General features: G+C 43.5%; 1 protein-coding gene across 3 annotated transcripts in view; it reads right to left on the reverse strand.

The window, feature by feature from the left end:
• LOC129666829 (myosin-8) overlaps positions 1 to 12,561 on the reverse strand; it is a 28,906-nt gene extending 16,345 nt beyond the window's left edge. Inside the window, exons 1-15 of one of the 3 annotated variants that reach the window (XM_055594124.1) lie at positions 12,352 to 12,561; positions 11,387 to 11,530; positions 11,143 to 11,299; positions 8,416 to 8,443; positions 8,210 to 8,318; positions 8,023 to 8,115; positions 7,827 to 7,890; positions 6,482 to 6,580; positions 6,287 to 6,390; positions 5,792 to 5,930; positions 4,525 to 4,643; positions 4,287 to 4,436; positions 2,703 to 2,873; positions 1,333 to 1,642; positions 1,164 to 1,231 (exon numbers count right to left, since the gene is read on the reverse strand). In XM_055594124.1, coding sequence (XP_055450099.1) covers positions 1,164 to 1,231; positions 1,333 to 1,642; positions 2,703 to 2,873; positions 4,287 to 4,436; positions 4,525 to 4,643; positions 5,792 to 5,930; positions 6,287 to 6,390; positions 6,482 to 6,580; positions 7,827 to 7,890; positions 8,023 to 8,115; positions 8,210 to 8,318; positions 8,416 to 8,443; positions 11,143 to 11,299; positions 11,387 to 11,530; positions 12,352 to 12,561 — 1,965 coding nt within the window. Of the gene's footprint in view, positions 1 to 1,163; positions 1,232 to 1,315; positions 1,643 to 2,702; positions 2,874 to 4,286; positions 4,437 to 4,524; positions 4,644 to 5,791; positions 5,931 to 6,286; positions 6,391 to 6,481; positions 6,581 to 7,826; positions 7,891 to 8,022; positions 8,116 to 8,209; positions 8,319 to 8,415; positions 8,444 to 11,142; positions 11,300 to 11,386; positions 11,531 to 12,351 lie in introns of all 3 variants that reach the window. The other 2 variants (XM_055594122.1, XM_055594123.1) reach the window with 2 other exon arrangements.
• Positions 12,562 to 15,019: the final 2,458 nt, after the last annotated feature.

A 15,019-nucleotide genomic window follows, 5' to 3' on the forward strand; every position in this document is an offset into this window, starting at 1 on the left:
TCTGCCACTGAGTGCCATCCCTGTCTCCCTGGGCCTCCTCTGAAAAGAGTTCAGATGACCTCCGTGGCCTCTTTTCTTCAGCACTAATAATGTTCCTAGTAGCTGGCGATTTACAGTGAAAGTATAGCTTAGCAATCGTTCCAGCCTTTTCCATTACTTCCTTTTTTTGTCATTCCCAGGATCTTCTAATCTCTCTCTCTCTCTTTGAAGAGGGGAAAGGTATGAGACAATATAATTTGTGTGCGTGGATCTTGGGTGCTTGAAAACATTTCCCATCGAAAGTCCGTGGGGAGTAAATTGATTGTGACAGAGAATGTTTCGCTTGGCCATAGAGACCACACATGCAAACATCTCAAACATATATCTTTGTTCCACATCTCAGCCACCAGGAAATCAAAACAAATAACATGACTATCTAAGCCTGAAGATACCTTTACAGACAAGTTTACAAAGCAACCATCTGTGTTTTTGGATAATGTAGGTCACAGTGAGATGGGAAAATAGTAAGAACACATTTTATAGCTAGGTCAAAGGTCGTAGGTCACATCCTCATTTTAGTTTTGAAGGCAATGAGGCATAAAAATAGTCAGGCTAGACATCTTACATGGTCCTCTCAAGAAGAGCCATGCTGTGGAAGAATTAAAATTGCATATTACAGAAATGTGCAAGTATATAATGGAAAAGCTCCACTATTTCGTAAAAAGAAGTATAATTCTTTTGTAGTTTAACCACCCATTTAGATGGGTGGATGGGTGGTTAAACTCTGTTTTAGGTTACTTTCATCTATTCAATCCTTCTCACAAGGGGAATGTGTTTTGGTGGCAGAAAGTTCTAAAGACTGCATCTCACATTCATTTTCAAAGGAAATTTAAATCCTGGCAAGGTGGCACAATGCCTGGAATCCAGCACTCAGGAGTCTGAGGTGCTACGTCCACAAGTTCAAGGTCAGCCTGGCCTACATAGGAAGATCCTGTCCCAAAGAAAACAAAGGAAGACAACAATATTCTCAAATAAAGAATAAAGCACCCCAAGGATTGCCTTAGATCTATCCTGATGAGTAAATATTTAAAGTGATTCAATTTCCTCCTAATTTATTCTAAGTCCTAGAGTTATGATCCATAGAAATTGAATATATATTTTTCCAGTTTAAATTTATACTTTACCCTGAAAAGGGCCGACACAGTCTGGAAAGAAGACCCCTTCTTCTTAGCCCCTTTCTTTGCACCGCCATCTGAGATTAAAAAAAAAAGAAAGCCCATCGATAGAGTAGCCTCCAGGGGATGGGAACATTTTGAGGGAATAGTTTGATTTCGACGGAAGACACAGAAGTACCTGCTTCAGCACTGGCGTATGTGGAGAAGAGGCTGGCCAGAGTTTTCATTGCTGACTTCTGGTACAGGCCCACCACGGTGTCGTTCAGGGGGTCCTTGTTCTTGTCCAACCAGCCGGTGATGTTGTAGTCCACGGTGCCCGCATAGTGGATGAGGGAGAAGTGGGCCTCGGCCTTGCCTTTGGTGGGCTTGGGCTTCTGGAAGTTGTTGGACTTTCCTAGGTGCTGGTCATACAGCTTGTTCTTGAAGGAGGTGTCTGTTGCCTTGGGGAACATACACTCCTCTTCCAGGATGGAGAAGATGCCCAGTGGCTGAATTCAGACAAGCAGACATACGTCAACCTCACCTTTCTCTTGGATGCAGACATAGTGGCTGTCATTTGAACTATGAACATTCCCAATTAACTAGAGGCACAGAGGCAGTCCCAATCCATTCTCAAACAGTCCCTATGTTATCTCCTGAATGACTTCCCCAGCATTTCATATCTTGTTCAGTCTGTAGCATTGGGTTCAGTTAAAAGAATAGCTGAACACTAACCCCAAGGAGTTTGTGGGTAATTTGTTAAATATTTTTTATTACCATACTTTTCCCTATTTAGTGAATTAATATGTTGTCAACGTTTTATTTTACTTCGAAAAGGATGTACTAGAACTGGAAAACTGGCTCAGTGCATGCCGTGCAAGAACCCACATAAAAGCAAGGCACCGTCACATGAATATCTGTGACCCATTGCTGTGGGGCCGGAAGGAGGTCACCAGCCTAGTGAGAGACCCTGTCTCAAGAGCACAAGGCAGAGTGTGTAGAGGAGGACAGCTAGCTTCCTCTGTCACATCTACATGCGCACAGGCGCACACACGACCTTCTGTCTGAAAAAAATATTGACTGTGCACAGTAAAAAAAATTATATATATAAAAATTATATATAATTATAAAACCCAAACATCACTTAAGATATTCAGATGTTTAGTGTCCTTAAATATAGATTATTAAGTAGTACAAGCAGTTTGACTTCCTGACTTCTTATGCAATGGCTGAATCATCTGTGCCTCTGTTGAAAAACGTTTCTTCCATTGATAACATTCTGGGCTATAATGGAGGGAGACTGGACCTAGAAGAGAGGCTTTAGTGGAGCTGGCTGTCACAGATGGCTTGTACACAGCTTCTTTTAAACTGGGTGTGAGTCAGAAGAAGAACAAAACCGGGAGGAACTACATGAAGCGATATTTCCCAAACCTTTAAGAATTGTGCAGAGGAAGTGACTTCTCCATAGTGATTTCTGGTCTGCTCAGGGCTTAAGCAATGGGAAGGACAGTGATCCTTTCTGGAGTACACTTTAAGACCCTGAGAGTCCATAGCCAGACTCAGACAAACCTTCTCGATGAGCTCGATGCAGGCGGCCAGGTCCATCCCGAAGTCGATGAACGTCCACTCGATGCCCTCCTTCTTGTACTCCTCCTGCTCCAGCACGAACATGTGGTGGTTGAAGAACTGCTGCAGCTTCTCGTTGGTGAAGTTGATGCACAGCTGCTCCAGGCTGTTGAACTACGCAGAGCAGCAGAGATTTCCCAGGTTAAGTGCATATTTATAGGAGTGAAATCTGCTAATGGAAATATTCTTTATAGAAAATAATCTGAATAGAGTGATGAGGTTCAACTTAAATATTTAAGCTAATTGCTGTTTGTTCGATATTCCCAGGGATAAACGCCTTTCTCAGGAACTCTGGGTTTTCTTTAGGTATCATTTACACTTCTTTCCTTCTTTCCTTCCTTCTTTCATTTCTTCCTTCATTTCTTTTTTGAGACAGAGTCTCACTAGGTAACTCTGGCTCTCCTTCAACTCCCCGTATCAACCATGCTGGCCTTGAACTTACAGATACCTATCTGTCTGTTTCTGCCTCTTGAGTGCTAGAACACAGATGTGCACAACCACGTTCAAAAATCCACATTTTATTTTCTTGTTTGTCTGTCTATTTATCATCTATCTATCTATCTATCTATCTATCTATCTATCTATCTATCTATCATCCATCTATCTGACTATCTATACTACAGTTCTAACAAAATCTACTACACTCCTTTCACCTGAAGAATGCAGAAACAAGAATGTATATCAAAGTACAGCTATGGCCCTGTGCTTTATGGTTCTGATGCAAGATAGAAGGGAAAAGTGGTTTGTTAGAAAAGTGTTTTGATCTCTTTTCTCTAATTCTTTCAGAGTTCACACTCTTACCTTTGGCTGCCATGTTTTTAAGGAAAATTTATGTTAAGACATTTAATTGAAGTATAAAATGAAATGGACAGGTCAGTTTCTCTTCTGTTGAGATCAAATAACAACCTCCTCCCTATCCCCTGATCTATGAAAGTGGAGAACTGGTGCAGTGTGACAGTTGAAGATCTGAGAGTCTTTGTAATCACTTACTCTCTCACTTTACCCAGGATAAAGCTGAGGCCTGGCAGTGAAACAGTTTATAAAAGGCAAACCTGGAAGAGGAGAGGTCAGTGCCTGTGGCTGAGCTCCCACCTTCGGACTTCCTGCCTTTCACGCCCAGGTCAATGCCAGGTGCCTTGCATATGCACCAAATGCTGCAGATAGATCCTACCTTGGCTTTGCATCACATGTTCATGGAATCTTCAGCACGTGTTTGATTTTCCCTGTGTATCACTTCCTGGTATAATAATAATGGTGGCACTAACTTCTCTTTCTTGAAGGTTAAATGAAGTGAATGTGTTAAAGTCCCTTGCATATTATCAAAAATACACTGGCTGCTCAATAAATTTAGCTGTTACTTTTTATGTTTTCTATTGTCTCTTAGATATTTTCAGGCTAACTTTTGAACTGGGTTCAACGTTGGAGCAAGTAGTCTGTATGATATAAATGATTTATATCATTCATCATGTCACTTAGTCACACCGAAGTTCAAAATTGTGACCTTCACTTTGTGTGAAGATAACTCACGTCAAAGATCTCAAAGCCAGCGATGTCCAGGACCCCGATGAAGTACTGCCTGGGCTGCTTGGTGTCCAGCTGCTGGTTGATGCGGGTGACCATCCACAGGAACATCTTCTCGTAGACGGCCTTGGCCAGGGCACCCACTGCGTTGTACACCTTTGCGGACAACGTAATGCTTCAATTAGTGCTATTGAGCCTGGTTATGAAGGCCTCGGTGTGCAATTCATGGAGAACATGCACTTACCTGCTGCACAGTCTGGCCTTTGGTGACGTACTCATTGCCGACCTTGACCCTTGGGTAGCAAAGGGCTTTGAGCAGGTCGGCAGAGTTCAGATTCTGGAGATAGGCAGCCTTGTCAGCAACTGTGGTGGCATAAATCAAGACATGTTTAACAGCGGGAGTCTTCCTTATCCTCATCCCTTTGTCTTTATCCTAATTACTCCCTTATTTAGGTTTAAAAAAACATTAAATAATTTCACAGAACGTCAGATGAGTTGCTTTTTTTGTGTTTTTGTTTTGTTTTGTTTTGTTTTTTTGTACACATATGAAGGTTCCTGGTAGCCACTAAAGGGTTGATCATTTATATTGGCTTTTAGTGATGTGTTGCAAGTAGGATTTGAGAACATTTTCATTAGCCATCAACATGTAAACAGTATTTATTGTGACATTCTGTTCAAGGTTTAAGACATAGTCCCTCTCTTAAAATTTCAGGGATTGATGGAAAGATAAGAAAAACACCCCTTAACCCTCACAATTAGGGAGATAAAAGGCCAGAGTATCTGGATTCTTTCACTGGTTTTAGCTATCTAGAGTTAACTTGACTGGATCAAAGACACCTACTTCTTTTTATCTGGAAAGCAGGGTTTAACTCAACTGGATGACCTTCTCTAAAAGTATGTGTTGGCAGTATATGTCAGACTCAAAGGTAACATCTAGAGATGACTGGGGGAGAGGAAGGAGAATATGTTTTGGGTGGTAGTTCCTATGTATGGAATGTTTGTTTTTTCACTGAAGAGCACATGATTTTTCTATGTCAGCCCCCTTTTTAATCTTACTTGCTTCCTGCCTTTGATGGGTTTATATATAGACAACACATATGTACATACAGATATGCATAGGTATGTCCTTTGCCTCTCATCTTAGGCAAAGATCCCCTCCTGCTAGCTACTAGCCTTTCTTAGCTAATGCTAAAACCACATGTAAAATCTATCATGTGTACCTACCTACCTCTGCCAGGACAAAGCAGGAGCATTATTACACTGAATTCTGTCTCCAGTTCTCTGGCCCTAGGTTGAGCTTATGTATGGCTATTGAGGTTTGATATACCTTATTTTAATTGATAATGATGAAGTGATGGAGAAGTGAGAAAGGAGGAGGGGAGGAAGGCATATGTATACACAAATGTGCTCTGGTTTTCAGAAGCTCAGTTACAAGGAGAAGTGAGTATAGGGTGGGATTTAAAGTGTTTTAATTTGAAAATTCTCTGACTTAAAACTAAGTCTTTCGGTACCTTCAGTGCCATCTGGCTCAGCTTGCTCCTCACGCTGCTTTTGCTTGAACTTCATGTTCCCATAATGCATCACGGCCCCTGTGAGTTTATAGATGGACACTTTCTCTTCAGGTGTGAAGCCCAGGATATCAATGGCACTCTATCAATAAAGATGAAAGGGCAGAGGTTAGGGTAGAAGACACTATTTATGAGAATTTATAATGCACACCAACATGATAACCTCAGAGGTGTTTGCTTATGTCATTCTCATAATAACGGGCTTTTTAAAAAGTGGGAGGGGGGCTGGAGAGATGGCTGAGTGGTTAAGAGCAGTGCCTGCTCTTCCAGAGGTCCTGTGTTCAATTCCCAGCAATCACATGGTGGCTCACAACCATCTAAAATGTGATCTGGTGCCCTCTTCTGGCATGAAGGTGTACATGCAGATAGAGCACTCATACATTAAATAAATAAAATTTTTTAAAAAGTGTGTGTGTGTTTGTGCATATTGTGACTTACATCCGTGGCCATCAACTCCTCTTGGTCATCAATGCTGGGCACTGTGATCTCCCCCTGACTGACGAAGGCGTAGTCATATGGGTTGGTGGTGATCAGGAGCATTTCTGAGCACATGGTATTAAGGGTGTGTGTTTAGTATTAGAAGGTGTTAGCATACATTTTAATTTCCACCCACAAATTAAAGTTCTCTCTTACCAATTAGTTCTGGTTTTTTGTTAGAAGTGATCTGATAAAAAATGTGGTAGCTTCTTTCAGCTTTTAGCTGGAAAGTGACTCTAGACTTCTCCAAAAGATCTGGAAAGAAAGAGATTGAACTAGGAAAATGAACCGTTCTTTCGACATATCTTAAACTTTGGTGTCTGTCCAAAACTGGGGATGCTACATTTGGCTCCACTGAGATTTCAGTGTGATGCCCATCCCGTGGTTACACCTTAGAACTGAGGTGCACATGAGAGTTGCTCTGCACCTCGAGGGGCAGCCACTGAAGTGGACTTCCCTGGGATAAGTTTCAAATGGGGGATCCACGACCTGTGCATGTTCACTGACTTTCGTGTCCTTGGGTCACCTCACGTTACCTTGGCGAAAGTCTCCCTGGGAGACATTTGCCAAATCAGAGCTAACCCATAGTTAACCCTGGGGGCTGAAAATTAGAGCTACTTCTGAGGTTAGGGAGCCCTCTGGAATGTGAGCTGGGACCACCACCCTGAGGTTGAAAAATGGGGTACAGATCATGCCCAATGGCTCACAGACAACTCTGGTGGCAGGCTGCAGTGTCTGTCTGTGAACTTCTTGCGTAGAAAGTGTTGTGGAGCTCTTGGGAGAGGGGGCCCTGCACCTTCACTGAGCAGCAGAATGGAGCTGGCTCTGGAGGCAGGGGTGCAGGTGAGCCAGCCCTCCTCCCTGCAACCCGAAGGCATGAGAGCAGGAGAGCTGACCCTGCCTTCTGCTAATGGCAACACCAGCTGGAGCAGTGCTGGCGAGCTCTCCCAGGTGGTAAGGATAAGGGAGAGCAGTGGGCTGACCAGCTCAGCTGCCACCCAAATCCAGCGCTCCACCCCAAAATCTGTATCATCTACAAATGGTTGGTCCAGTCCTGCTGCGCCAAAGCTGCAGGATCTCCATGACACAGGGCAATGACAGGATAACCAGGAGGGGTCCCGGTGAGGATCCAGTATTGACGGCGTTACAGAAGTCAGAAGTCAGAGATCTCAAACCAGACCAATGACTCATTGCAATGAACATTTGCAGTTGAAGATGTGTGGACAGAGGAATACACTGTGAGACACACATACTGCATCTGTTTTCAGTGCCTGGCTTTGTGTGTGTGTGTATGTGGGTGTTATTGGGGGGAGGCTACAAGGGTGAAGGGTATATATGAGGGGATGGGAAGATGAGCATGGCTGAGGTGCATGATGTGACACAAAGACTCAGTAGAAGTTGTTTGTTTGTTTGTTTGTTTGTTGTAAAGGTGTTGCAGAATGACCCTGCAACCCAGCCAGCTTTTTTCTCTACTTAGATATTCAATAGCCCAGTTACTTACATGTTTCAATATCAGCTGATGCCAGCTTCCCTGTGGTACCAAAGTGGATTCTAATGAACTTGCCCTGGCAAAGATAAGGGTGTGTTTAGTGCTAACTACTGAAGTACATAGAGATAAGCCCCTGAAATAGCAACTTAAATATGATGATCCAAGCAAGTAAGGACAGAAAGGGCCTTTCTGTGACCAAGAGACTCACAAAGCGAGAGGAGTTGTCGTTCCTCACGGTCTTGGCATTGCCGAAGGCCTCCAGCAGGGGGTTGGCGCTGATGATTTGATCTTCCAGGGTTCCCTGCGAGGGAAAGAGCAAGTCCCTGCCTCTGGAGATTCAGACTGCTGGGCCCCATAGCAGAATCCGGATCCCCATTCTAGCTAACCAGACCTACCTGCATTTTGCCAGACTCCTCCTTCTTCTTCTCCCCAGTGACCGCAATTGTTGCAAAGTACTGGATGACACGCTTCGTGTTCACAGTCTTCCCGGCCCCGGATTCTCCGCTGTTAAACACGAGGGAAAGGAGATCAGAACTATGGGATATACAGGCAACGGTGAAGACAGTCGCTGACAACCGGAAAGAAGAAGAAAGTCACGTACGTGATCAGGATGGACTGGTTCTCACGATCTGTGAAAGGAACAAAGGTCACCAGTCAAAACTGAATAGTCAACAGAAAGTAATGAAGTCAGGTGAACTCAGACTCAGTCTCTTAGAGTAAGATTTGTGAAAACATGAGGCAAGGAAACACCTATTTTCTTTTCTTTTTTCATTTTTGTTACTTTTTTTTTTAAAATTAAACACACATAACATAAAATCTATCGACTGTTAGTGTTTCCACGTGTCTCTGTGGTGTGTATGTGTGGAAGGACTTTAGTCATGGTGCCGTCTCCCTGGGGAGGTTCATGCCATTTTGGATGCCTGCACCATTGTGTTCCCTCATGTTGTACAGTCGTCAGTACCTTCTGCTTTTGGACATCTTTTCAACTTGTAAAACTGACCCTCTGCTCCCATTATGTAGTGGATCCCTTGTTTCTCCAGGCCTGGCAACCACTCTTCAGATCTCTGTTGACAAAGGATTATCAAGCCCTCGTTCGGACAGAGCCACACAGTGTTTGTCTTTGTGACTTCTTCACCTGGCATGGCCTCAAGGTGAGTCTGCCTTGTAGCAATGTCAGAACTAACTCTTTTTGGAGGAAGAGTAATATTACATTGCGTGGGCATACGCTCCTTTGCTTAACTATCCATCTGCTGGTGGGTGTGTGAGTCGCTTGCGTATATTTGCTTTTGTAAATGATGCTGCCACAAACGTCTCCCACAAAGAGCTCTTCGAATACCTGCTTCCGTTTTTTTGGCTAGTTTCCCAGAAGTAGGGACCACGGATCAGAGCCTAGTTATATTCCAATTGCTTGAGAACCACCTTAATGTTTTCTTAATTGTGCTATTTTACATTCCCACCAACAGTATATGGCCCCCTCATTCCTCCACGTACTTTCTAGTACTTCCTACTTTCTTTCTTTTTTTTTTATCACAGCCATCCAAATGCATTGGGGTATATTTTCTTATCTTTTTTAATTCTGTTATTAGAAAGTTTAAGCACACGTAAGAGTGGAGACTAAGATAGTGAGACTCTGGGCATCCACCTCATAGAGGAATAGTCAGTAGTGTTTGGCCAATCTTATGTTATCGTTACATTATTCCAACCTCGCTGGATTCTTTTGACGAAAACCTCAGACAAAGAGGTGATTTTAGTTGTAATGAACAACAGTCACAGGACTGTGAAGTTGTGGGAAACCTGAGGTGTCACTTAGCTGAAATCTCCCACATAGCAGACGGTGAAGCTGAGACTCAGAGAGGAGGAAATCGCTTCCTAAATATGACTTAGAGAACTAGATAAGGCTGAAGATGATCATATCTTTTGACTTCCACTTTACCTATTATTCAACTTTCTGTCCTCTGTCCAGCTTTTGACGTCACTAATTGGACAGCTGGTGATGCTAAGAAATGGCCTAAAGTTGTACTGTTCGCTCTTATTTATTTTTACTATTGATATTTATCTACATAAATATTTGTACCAATTTTCTAGTGTAGCAACGCTGTAATTCTGCATTGATAGATGGTGGATTTTTTGAGAATCTTGAGTTTAAAAGTATTTCCAAAGAAAATCAATCCAAGTCTACATGATATATATTATATATATTGTATATATGTATGTGTGTGTATAAACTTAGACTTTACAAAACCTTGGGCTTCTGTTCAAGGAAATGGGTATGAAATTTAGATCAGTATGGTTGATTATTTTTCAGATATAAATAAAATCATGAACAGCCATATTTCATCAAGAAAAGGACGTCCTAATCTTTCAGGCAATGTGCAAATAACACTAAGCAGTTGGTGTCATGGTTCTGCATAGTTTTGTGCGAAAGTCATGTTTAGGAGCCTAGGTGGCCTTAAATTTAGTGTAGCCCCAAAGCCTGGAGAGTCATTTGGGGGGTGGGGGTGGACATTGCAGTCATTGGTAATTGAAACTCTGATGGGAGCCAGCACTTGGGCAACTTTGAGAGAGATGGGCCCAGAATCCTTTTGAAAGTCCAGGCCAGTTTGTCATAGAGGGTCTCTGCTGTGTCATGTTTCCCTCTAGCCCCCTTTAAAAGACAGCTTACAAACAAGTGCAGCAAAACAGACAAGAGAAATGTCCCCAAGCTACCAAGACCCTGCAGAAGAACAGGGAGTGTGGGAAGGTAGGCGAGTATTTCTGATAAGGTGGGACCAACAGACTTCAAGAGGGAAATGTTTCAAAGTCTGTGGGAGAGCTTATAGGTCTCTCTTTACCCACACTCTACCTCTGGTTTACTTGTACTCAGTCTCCAAGGCTGTCAACAACAGCTGTGTCATTTGAAAATCCACAGAAGGATCCAGAGTTCTCTGCATATGGCCGAGACCTCTTTCCCTGGACTGTGGAGGAAGTAAAAATAATAATAATAATAAATAAAATAAAAAAGATCTATTTGAACTTTTGTATCCAAAAACAACTAAGTAAATAAAGGAAGTAACTAATCTGTTTTCAGGAGCCTGCTCTTTGCTTCCTCCGAGCTTGCCTTTGCTAGCCCTGCTGCTGCCTTGGGCAGGCCAGTGAATTCCTGAGCGTCACTGTTCACATCCTAAAGTGGGCATGACTGCCGCCGGAAAGAATAATGTCACGGCTGTGGTTGTTCTTTGGAAATGGCAAGTCCCACGAGGCACGGATGTCTTATAATAAGACTGGGGTGAGCTCCGTTTCCCCATCCCAATTGTGTGTGCACATTCCTATAAACAGATGCCTCACTCACCCGTCAGCATGAACTGGTAGGCGTTGTCAGAGATGGAGAAGATGTGGGGCGGGGCCTCCTGGCGCTTTTTGCCTCGGTAGGCGGCCACCACCTCGGGGTTGTACACCGGCAGCCACTTGTAGGGGTTGACGGTGACGCAGAAGAGGCCCGAGTAGGTCTGGGAAGGAAATCAGAAAATTCAATCTAGTGCCTTGTTTCTTGGTTCGTTTTTAACAGAAATAAATGGTCTAAAAGGGGCTCTTACATAGATCATCCAGGCTGCGTAACGCTCTTTGAGGTTGTACAGCACCCCAGGCTCATGGAGATGGGTCATCATGGCCATGTCCTCGATCTTGTCGTACTTGGGCGGGTTCATGGGGAAGACTTGGTCCTCCTTGACCGTGAGAGTCTGGTAAGGAAACAGAGCAGTGTGGGATAGGGTTTATGTCGGCTTATTTCTTTTGGTTATAGAACTACTGTTGAACACACTTTTCATTATACAGTTTATTCAATGCCTTTTAAAGGCCCGAGCATAGTTATTTGCAGGTCGGATGCTAAGAAAATCTGTTTCCTGTGATAACATAGGGGTGACTACTTTTTTGTTGACACCTTTTAATTGTATAAATCCGGGAGGTTTCGCTTGATTGTTATCTGCAGGCCCTCAAGCAGTGTGGGTGGAATGGCTACTGGGCTCCCCTAGCTGTATAGCCGGAGGCAATGAAACCAGCACACAAAGGAGAGACCCACAGACCTCCGCTTACTGCAGAGTCACTCATGTTTTTAACCAGATTACTTTTCCTTTCCTTTTATTCTCATTTTGCTAGGCTAAGCATTTTTACTTTTTTTTTTTTTTCATTCCACCCATTACAAGAAACTTCCTTAAATATGTCAATACTTTATGGAACTATGTAAGTAACCCAGAAATTTTTGCGACAGAAGGGAGTAGTATTAATTCCCTCCCCCCCCCCTCTCAGGCTTGGAGATTTAGACCTTGAAATGGGGAAATGAAGGGAGATGATCAGTTCATTATTAATGGGCTGAGTCCTGGCAGATGTTGGGAAGGGAGGGACTGTAGCCTGAACTCCTTTAGCTCCTAGATCTTGGGACTGCACCCTCGGAGGAGGATGTTCCTGTAGCTGCAAGGCTCAGGCATCCCTAGCAACAGAGGTCCGGACTCTGGATAGAGCCGGAGAAGTGATCCCAGAGCGGGTTCTCAACGTTCTCACTTACTGCTCCACTTTCTGTCTTCACAGTCACTTTTCCCCCTTCCTTGCTTTGAATGGTGCTTTTCACGTAGGACTCCTTGGGCTCCGCCACAAAGACCGACGTTTTTGCATCAAAAGGCTTGTTTTGGGCCTCAATCCGCTCCCTCTCCGATTTTCGAAGGTAGGGAGCAGCTTCGCCAAAAATAGCCATCTCCGCATCAGAACCCGTGCTCATGGCTGCTATTTATTTAGCTGAGGTGTCAGCCTTGAGGGGTGGGGTATGAGAGAGGGAGAAATAGAGAGCACAAGTCAGACTTGTGGGTGAGGATTTGAAGTGCAGGCTGAGACCCTCCCGCAATCTGACATCTTGGCCAGCATTCTAACAACTAGTTAGGATTGCAAACCTAATTTGAGGAACCCAGTTTTAGGACTTGGCAAGTGTCCTTTCCAGAATCTTGACTCCCAAGAGTAGGTACCTACATCTTCTATTACAATGAAAACCTTTCTGCCCCACTTTCCCCTCTGAACTGTGGTGATCTCTGCAGTTAAGGCTGTTGACAGATTGTTTTACAGCAACTGTCATTACTTAATCCTCTTGTCTTCTGCAGAATGTCTGCATCTGCCACACAATAGGACAGTCATCTAGTTAGGAAGGAAACGTCGATTTGTGCACAGGAAAGTTGGTATTTTCAAAAGCTGCCAAAAACACTTTGTGTTGCTCAAAACCAAATGACTTGTTATCATTTTTCTTTTGGTATTTGCTGTTGTATCTCTCCGTGAGCTGTTAGAACTTCCTAACCCATTCTTGGTTCTGGGTTTTCATCCTTTGGCTTGGGACCAGGAGACTTAGCACTGATCTGTTTCCCAAATCTCTTTTGACAGGAGAGCTTTTAGCTCAGTTTGACTGGTTTAACGATGGAGAAATGAGTGCTTCTGTCTGGAAAAGAACCCTGTGGGATTTCTGTGGGAAGAGGAGTCACCCTATGGAAGCTGTCATTGCTGCTCTGTCGTCATACCCAGGGAAGCTATTGCCTTGTGATCGATCAATGTGCCTGTGATGTGGAGGCATCACAAACTGGTGAACTTTTTGCTTTACTCTCAGGTAGTCACTTCCTTAGGGCACAGTAGAATGGCTCCTACATTATGCATGGTATCCAGTGCTCTGTGGCTGGGCTACCTGTGGCTTTATAAATAAATAAATAAATGAATAAATGAATAAATAAATAAATAAATAAATAAGAAAAATGGTATTTTTTTCCTCATAAAAATTAAGTGAATCCTTAGATACAACTCAAATATGGCCATAAGATATTTATGCTTCCAATTTTAAGTAAGACTTTCCCTGGAGTGTTAAAACACTGTCTGGAAAGTATGTCAGTGTGTGTGTGTGTGTGTGTGTGTGTGTGTGTGTTCAGTGCTTTGCAGTAGAAGGCTTGGCACATAACAGTTTAGTGCCACTGGACAGTTGGAGTTGATAACTCATTGTCAACATTCATCCTGTCCCAAATGTCCCTTTAATCCCAGGATTCAGTGAGGGTAAGTAGTCTCCGAGAATAAGGCATTCTGGAAAAATGATTTCCAGCATGCACAAGAGCCACTCTAAAACACTTTCTACTCTAAAAACATGGAAATGATGGATAAGTAAGAACTATATATAGTTTTCTTAGGATAAATCCCCTCTGCCATCAATAAATCAAGAAACCCAAGTCTTACCTCTGAGTTCTGGATGAATACCTAGAGGGTCACAGCTATCCTGCAAAACATCAAGTTTCCTGTTAGTGATGCTCAGCAATGTTAGCCATATAGCAGAGAATTAAAGTGCTCTCCTGCCCTAAAACTTCAAGTGTAAGAGGAATTGCTTCCTCTTCAGAGACAGCCTCAAGGCTCTTGATGTTTGCCCCCAGGGTCCCAAGGGTTCCAAGGCTCCCATCACTCACCTCTGGGCTCTTGGCGGAGATAGGGCGTGAGGGGCAGCTCCACTTATATAGGAAATGAACTGCTGATGCTGCAGCTACCTCCCATTTGGCAACAGGAATCCTCGGCAAAGTTTGTAGTGACATTTGGCATGTTCAGATATAATTAGAAGTATTCATACCATTCAGAGTATGTGAACCAATCTCCTATAAATAATTCGACAAGGGCCATCCTGCCCTCTGAGAATGCTTTCTAGTGTGCTGAGAAGGGACTCTTTGACCGGGCCTGGTGGGCCCTCTCATAGGTTACTCCTTAAGAGCTATATTCAATTTGGCAAACTGTCACGCACGCCCGTCCTGTGCTGCCAGGCAATCAGATGCCCGGCAACACACTATCCTTATTTTTCCTACAGGAGCCCCCACACTGCATTCCCTTGGGTCATCGCCAGTGTTCATCCCTTGAGTCCGACTGGGACAGCAGAGCCAAGTGGAGAAGAGCCTTTATGCTGAGTCTCCACTGTTGGGCCAGTGCCCACCCAGCCAGCAAGCAAAATTATTATTAGACGTTAATGTGTTTGTTTTCGGGAAAATATAGGAAGAAAAGAGAGAATGCACCCAGGCTGCAGTCTGCAGAGATAGCACGGGGGAAGCGATGGGGTCGTGCTTTATATGCACTCTGTCTTAACCACCTGCCCTCACGTCAATGCAGCCGGTTTGTGCTACTAACATAATTCACATCCTTATTCTTCAGAGAAGTTATTTTAGGGCTGTGCGTTTAAA

The sequence above is a fragment of the Psammomys obesus genome, unplaced genomic scaffold (genome assembly GCF_907164565.1).
Source record: "Psammomys obesus unplaced genomic scaffold, mPsaObe1.curated_primary_1811, whole genome shotgun sequence".
NCBI lineage: Eukaryota > Metazoa > Chordata > Mammalia > Rodentia > Muridae > Psammomys > Psammomys obesus.